Source organism: Hordeum vulgare, chromosome 3H, assembly GCF_904849725.1.
Source record: "Hordeum vulgare subsp. vulgare chromosome 3H, MorexV3_pseudomolecules_assembly, whole genome shotgun sequence".
NCBI classification, from domain to species: domain Eukaryota; kingdom Viridiplantae; phylum Streptophyta; class Magnoliopsida; order Poales; family Poaceae; genus Hordeum; species Hordeum vulgare.
Genome location: NC_058520.1, coordinates 130,846,417 through 130,854,119, shown reverse-complemented (window position 1 = coordinate 130,854,119; position 7,703 = coordinate 130,846,417). Strand labels below are relative to the sequence as shown.

Below are 7,703 nucleotides of genomic sequence, written 5' to 3'. Positions count from 1 at the left end.
GATGGCGGAGGCTGCTGCCATGGCCATGGATGAAGCACGAAGGCTCCTGTCATGGCGATGGATGAAGCACGGTGGTTGTTCCTCGCCCCTTGACTTGCAACGGCAACGAGGAATGCAGAGCAGTGCTCTGTGTTGGTAGTCAGTACACGGACACGGTACTCCTAATTTTGCTTCGGTGGTTGCCATGGGAGATTGCAGCAGCGGCGTTGCTGCAGCCCCACTCCTGTTGCAGCAAGCCGCCATTGTTGCATTGCCAGTGGCGAGCTGCGCGACGCGAAATCTCCGGTCTTTGCTGATGTGAAGGGATTCGAGGAGCTTCTCCATCCATCGTGGCCGTTGTAGCCCCTCGTTGCAGCAGAGAGCGCGGTGCCGGCACAGCCTCGTGGTGCGGTGGTCGGAGCAAAACGTGCCTGAGGAGCTTCAAAATCCATCCCAAACAGCTGCAACCGGTGCTTCAATTGATCGCCGTGTTGTTGCTAGGGACGTCGGTACTCGCATGGTGTTGCATAGGACAAGGTCAGCACCAACAGCTGGTGTGGGTCACATAGTGGTATGGGCAAAGACAAAAAAGGTGTTGTGCGGAGGTTGGAGAACGAGCGAGGTAGGAGGCAAGCAGCTAACGACATAAGGTAGAGGAGGATAGGAAAACTAGTGGCTCTCAAGGAAGAGCGGTGCATGGTCCTGAGCAGAACGTGTGGGTTGATTTCATCCCAAAATCAGTCGGTTGTTTTTAAGCATTTTTTCAAACAAAGAGGTTGGGCATGATGTCTTCTGGATGGACTGGAGGTTGAGCAAGGCTTAAAAATTGCACAAACTGAAGCTTTCCAAAATCTGACACTGGTTGAAACCTTCTAACGCAACCTCCGGGTTTCCTAACTTCTGAAACTAAGGCCCTGTTTGGTTCATAAGTCCTAGGACTTTTTTTAGTTCCAACTTATAAATCCTAAGTCCCTAAAAAGTTCCTACCTGTTTGGTTCCTAGGACTTAACATGTACTAAAAGACCATATTACAATTATAAGGCTCTGTTTGTTTCATAAGTCCTAGGACTTTTTTAAGTCACATCTTATAAGTCATAAGTCCCTACCTGTTTGTTTACAGGGACTTATAAGTCCCGAGTCCCTACCTGTTTGTTTACAGGGACTTATAAGTCCCGAGTCCCTACTTGTTTGTTTACAGGGACTTATAAGTCCCGAGTCCCTACCTGTTTGTTTACAGGGACTTATAAGTCCATGTTGCACCTAATAATACACTTGTTCACATAACCCTTGTTCATACAAATGAATTGCAGAATAGTGACAACCGAAATCTCTAATAATACACTTGTTCGGCGGCGACGGGGCGACGGAACGAACGGGATGGGGCGGCGACGGGGCGACGAACCGAGGCAGAAACGGGGCGACTGAACGAACGGGACGGGGCGGCGACGGGGCGACGGAACGAACGGGACGGGGCGGCGAACCGAACCGACAGAGCGAGAGGCGGGGCGGCGACGGGGCGAGAGGCGGGGCGACGACGGGGCGAGAGGCAGGGCGAGAGGCGGGGCGGCGACGGGGCGGGAGGGGGGGCGGCGATGGGGCGAGAGGCGGGGCGGCGGCGGCGAGTGGACCGAGAGGCGGGGCGGCGTGCTTGGACCGAGCCTGGAGCGACGCGGGGTAGGTCCGGCCCGGGATAAGTCCCAATAAGCTCCTCCCTGAGAGCCTTATTTGATAAATCCCGAATCACCACAATAAGTCCCTTGTGTTTGGTTTAGGTGGGACTTATAGGGACTTTTTTAAGTCCCTAAACCAATAAGTCCCTCGAAACAAACACCCTCTAAGTCCCTATAAGACTCTCCTTAAGAGTCTTATTTCATAAGTCTCAAATGCCCACTTTAAGTCTCTATAAGTCCCTTCTGTTTGGTTTAGATGGGACTTAAAAGACTTATAAAAGTTCTAAGTTCCTAATAAGTCTCTGTAACCAAACACCCCCTAAATAAAACCGCTCCAGTTTGGCATGCATTCCAACTGTCCACACCTTTTGGTGAGTGGCATCTAATTCCGATGGACGCGGAAATTGCAGATTTCGCAATTTATTTTGGGAGTTCTCAGTGTGACCCTGACTTTCAGAAGTTCACAAGTACCACGAGCAATTGCTCTAATAGGAAACGAATAGATTAGATAGATATGAGTTGGTCGTTTTGCATTTGGGCACATCCATGGCGCTGACAGGAAAGGCGAATCCAATAGTTCAAATGGCACACAATGTAGTCGAGCATGTTCCCGCTGGAGACGTCAACAACAGAGACCAAGACAAACTGTAGCGCTCATGCCGAACAACGTTGAAAGTGAGCATGATCCATCCAGAAATGGCCACACAGCGCATGGGTGGAATCTGCAAAGTCCAATCTTGGGTCACATCAACGCAGCAAACAACGGCACGCATACACAGACATGAATCGTAGTGGCAAAAGAAGAGGATCGGCAAAAGACAAACCATATAGATAAAGATCTGGATCTACAATCGAAATGGTTAGAAGAGGAAACCAGGAATATTGGCCCGTCCTTCTGTCCGGTTACAATCTTCATCATAAATATAGTATTTGATCTTCTGAGATATATATATATATACACACACACACACGCACCACAACAACCAAAAGCTCGCAAAGACTAAAAAGAATGCCAACTCTATACCATCTAGCGCTCATACAAAGAATCAGAAGTTATGAATGAAATTTCTCCCGTCTCGTTGGAAGGGAGTGAATACTAGACAACCATATGTAGCAACCGATACACGATAGCAGCTTTCAAACTATATATATATATATTTATATATATATCGAACTCTGGACGAGCAAGCATCACCAGGCCAATCAGAACTGAGGAGGATCCGTATCTTCTAGCATTCACAGCCTGTCGAGCGTTGTTGCCTTCCAGCACCGCCCATGTCAATTGTATCAGGGAGATATCTACAAGGATTCAGCAAAGCATCAATATAGCTATTATTTTGAAATGCCCTCCCCTCCGAGGAAAATAATCAAGCCAAAGAATTATCCTTTTGTGTATACAATGCATCCACTGCAAGAAGTAAACTTACATATCTTCTTCAGGTTCATTCTTGATAGCATTCCTTGCTATACACTCGAAAGCTGCTTCCACATTGAAGCCTTCTTTAGCAGACGTCTCAAAATAAGGGATGTTTCCCTTCGAAGCACACCAAGCTTTAGCCTTTTTCTCAGAAACCTAAAAGACAAATAATCTCAAAAATATCATAAACTAAATATATCAAGTAAAAGCAAGAGAAAATAGGCACTTTGTGTGAAGAAAACTCACAGTCCTGCTGTTACCACCATCGACGTCAATCTTGTTTCCAAGTAAAACAAAAGGGAAATTCTCTGGATCCGATGGGCTAGCCTGCAATAGAAATGATGTGCCAAACTTTCAATATAACATACGTATTGCAGCACGGCTGATTGACCAGCAACTAAAGTAAGCTACTTACTTGAATTAGGAATTCCTCGCGCCAGTTGTTGAGTTTTTCAAATGACTTGGTAACATTGACATCATATACGAGAACACAACAGTCAGCTCCCCGGTAAAATGCCACACCAAGACTCTGAAAACGTTCCTGTCCTGCTGTGTCCCATATCTAAGTTCCAGGTAAAACGAAAATGTGGTAAGATCAAATGTGAGTGAAATTATTGTTTCACAAGGAACAGAGTAGACAGATGTACATTCCAGTGTTCTTCTGAAATTAATCAGGCTACAGATATAAGTAATGATCGACTAGCTAGAGCAGTGAAGATTTGGAGGTACTTTACTTTTTTTTGTCCCAATAACGCACACGATCCGTGCTTCTTTGCACTAGAAGAAGAAAGATACAAAGCAGCAAGCACAACAAAAATCAAGGCTTCACAGCAACCAAAAACAATATGCACACAAAAGCAGAACAAACAAAAAAACTATAAGCAGCTAGGCCATTTGCACTAGCAAAATAACCTCAACCATGTTAAGCGTCCGGTGAATGCATGCAGAGTTACTTCACTGAATTGTGTAATATACGTAATTTAAGTAATAAAATCATTGGACCGATATTAACTAAAACGTAACAGGATGCAGTTTATATTTGTTTCCATCTGTTTTTAAAGAGAGTGGAATTATTTTCACTTGCAGTCAAGATTTTTTTTTTTTTTTTTTGAGAAAACGCAAAAGCCTTGCGTTTCTTTGCATTGAAAAGGGGGATAGTACAGGCTCCGAAGAGGAAGTTACAGCGTTTAGTCAAGATTATTATCTGTACTTGATTCAGTCCATTTCATCTTAGGAAAGCATCTAATGTTAGCAACTGGTACTCACAGCCATCAGATAAGTTGTAACTGTAAATCAAGTCAAATAGCTAAAATCAAATAAAGCAGCATACCAGGTTTTTTGTTTTTGAACAGGCATACCAAGTACATAGGTTGCTATTGTATAACTAAAAAGACAGCTGTCTCCAAAAATATAATTTGTTTATGTTTATTCAAATAAACTATTCCGCGGGGATAAAAAGATACAATGTCTGAACCTCAGGTATAGGTACAAATGAAATGTTTAGCTATCTCATATGGCCATATCCTTGATTTAAATATGATGGATGAGAGATGGACCATAGAAAATGCACCTGAACAGGCTGTTTCATGCCTGTCATGTTAAATAGAAAAGATGGCAGGGTCCCTGAACGTTCAATACTCTAGTCCAGATTTAAGAAAGTTTGAGTGCCAGCAGATAACAGCTCAACAGAGTAGTTCATTCCCAGTCATAAGAATCTGAAATTCTTAGTGCTAACGAAAGCAAGCAAGTCTGTACATGGTCCATAAAGTTCGAGTAATAGTGCCTATGTGTTCATCAATTTATGACAATCAGAGTACTGGAGGATTGGGGCTCATCAATTATACTATATGTAACAGAGTAACAGAAATAGATGCCAAAAGATAAAAAAGGATAGGACCGGCTGCTACAGTATAAGCAACACATAATCAAGTTTTTCCCTGACCCCTTTTTTTGGCTGACATCGCATAGCTTTTTATTAGTAACTCACGTTAGTGAAGCCATAGCTTTGCAAGAGTACTGTTTCTCTGGAATTGGACAGATTTTATTTTTGTTTGTTCATGCATATAGTGTTGGGCCACTGGAATTGTTTGACAACTTTCTTTCTGTCTTAATGCACTGACATGCAATTCCCCTGCATGGTCTCTAATTATTATGTTTCGCTCTGGACTAGGTCTCAGTCATCTAACCCTTGTGAAATTGTAATACAGAGGTAGTGCAAACCAAGCGGACTACTGAACTAGAGCTGAAATGCTGAACTGATGTGATTTCTTATATGACATAATGTGCCTTTCAAATTGGGTGAGCAAAAATCTACCGCAAAAAAAAAACGACCATCTGTAATCGCATTAACCTATCCAATAAGCATCTACCAACAGGATGTTTGCAAAAGTACACAACTCTATATAAACAAAAAATGTCGCTTATGTTGACCAGAGTAACTCATGAACCAAACATCTTCAGCCTGTCATAAACAAACTGCAAGTTTAGTACCACTAAACTCGATCATCATCGAACCTACTCAAGAATTAAGAACACTAACCAGATACTAATAAGAGCTTTGTGATTTGATTGGGCGCAAGTGTCGCATCTCAAACAGCATAAAATCCGTCAGTGCTCAAGATCTCAGACACCACCCAGAGCTAATTACCCGAGAGTAAAAGCTAGCACGAGGCACGTCAACCCAATGGCAGTTGAGTCGAGCTAGGGGAAATACCGACGAATGGAATGAATGAAGAACCTGTAGAGTGAAGAGGCGGTCGTCGATCTTGACCTCCTTGGTGAGGAAATCGGCGCCGATGGTGGCCTTGTACTGGTTGCTGAACTTGTTGTTGACGTACCTGCACACCAACCACCACCGAACCGTTCAAGCCCCCACAACACAGAAATAAACCGAATCAGACGGATCGGGCAGGGCGAGATCGGTGGTTCGGCCTTACTGGTTCATCAGCGACGTCTTCCCGACCCTGATGGGCGATCATCATCGGAGAACAAAGGCGCGCATGTTGATCAGAGGACAGTTGAAAAATCACGCGGAAAGGGAAGGGAAACAAAAACTGGGGAGAGTGATTGCCGCGCACGCACCCGCTGTCGCCGAGGATGATGACCTTGAGGAGCATTCGCCTGCGCGACGCCATGGCCGCGGATCTATGCGCGACGAAGGGGGAGCGGGGACTCGGGAGTCGGGAGGAGGGAGATCGGAAGATTTTGCGCTGTGTGTTGGTCTGGTCTGGTTTGGTTTGCCGTTGTCACGGAAAAGGAGAGAGAACCAAAGGCGTTTCTGTTGGACGGAAGGTTTCGCCGCTCCGCCTCCACCTGTTTCGTTTGGATGGACGCGTTGCTGGGCGGGCGAATTATTATTCCGTCAGTTTTTGGAGCAGCAAATCAGCAGCATTGTTTCGTTATTTATCGTCGATTTGATTAATAACAGATACTAAGATTGATTGGGACAGGTAGATTTGGTCCAACTGATGGCTCTGTGCCACCTACAAGTATGATAATCTAATTATTATTGTGGGTTATTATTGTACACGGTTCGTCCGCGTTAGAGTGACACATATGTGCATGTGCACACGGTGTCCCGAGTGCTGGAAACAAGGGACTAATCACTAATGTACTGCCGACTGCTAACTGTGGCTCGCTCATACTGCACCTACTACAGATTTTTTTTTAACGGTCACGAGGGAGGAAATCTTCGCCTGAATATATTGTTCAAAAAGTTGTCAAAGCCAAAGCTTATCTTTGGCTTATTCAGTTTATAAAGATAATTGGATCAAAAACCTAAACAAGTTGATTCAATTTATGAAAGAAATCAAACTGAAAATCATACAAGTAAGAAGATTACATGAGATGAGAAAAGGACGCAAGGACAAGGCCCGGCCTAGCTAGCGGACTGGTGACCCACAAGTATAGATGATCAACCGTAGTTTTTTCAATAAGCAAGAGTGTCGAATCCAACGAAAAGTAGAAGAAAATGATAAGTTGGTAGGAGCTAGGGCTCTACCAGGCCTCTGCCTCAGATTATACGGATAGGAGGGGGTTTGGAGGAGGCGAGGTCGCCGCAGCCGGCGCGACGGCGCCGTCTTGGCGCAGGGAGGAGGCGGCGGCGAGTAGAGGATGTGGCGGCTAGGGTTCCGGCTCCTTTGGGAGCCGGGCAATAGAATAGTCTTATTGCTTGATTCCAAAATAATTGTTTACATCTGTTTATATAATCTCAATAACTTGGACTCTAAGATAACTAAGATAACTTGGACTCTAATATAACTTGGACTCTAATATAGCTAAGATAACTTGGGCTAAACCAGTGACTAACCCTGCCCATTGGGCCTCCTCCGTTGGTACGTAGTACCGGTCATAGCATCTCTTCCCGCCTGCGCAAACAACTCGTCCTCGAGCTGGAAGTCTGGATAGTGTTGAGTGAAGTCGTCACGCTACTCCCACGTCAGGTCCTCCTTAGAAAGGCCTTCCCACTGGATCAACAAGTACCACACCCCGCGACGTAGTTGGGCCTGCAACACCTTTGCTGGCCCGGGAAGAAGTCGCCCGTCGGAGGTCGGGGGTAGTGCTGGCGTTGCTGCTGGTGGCTCCCCACGGAAACGCTTCAGAAGCCCCACATGAAAGACGTCGTGGATGCGAGCACC

At 45.2% G+C, this 7,703-nt stretch overlaps 1 protein-coding gene across 1 annotated transcript; it reads right to left on the bottom strand.

Annotated features, from left to right (window-relative positions):
* Positions 1 to 2,459: 2,459 nt before the first annotated feature.
* LOC123443235 (ras-related protein Rab7) lies at positions 2,460 to 6,430 on the bottom strand. The gene is made up of 7 exons (XM_045119554.1): positions 6,148 to 6,430; positions 6,003 to 6,029; positions 5,804 to 5,903; positions 3,482 to 3,628; positions 3,313 to 3,393; positions 3,077 to 3,222; positions 2,460 to 2,948 (listed from the first exon to the last, which is right to left on the bottom strand). Exons 1-7 carry the CDS (start codon positions 6,198 to 6,200, stop codon positions 2,879 to 2,881), a joined length of 624 nt encoding a protein of 207 aa, XP_044975489.1. The 5' UTR covers positions 6,201 to 6,430; the 3' UTR covers positions 2,460 to 2,878.
* Between the last annotated feature and the right edge of the window lie 1,273 nt (positions 6,431 to 7,703).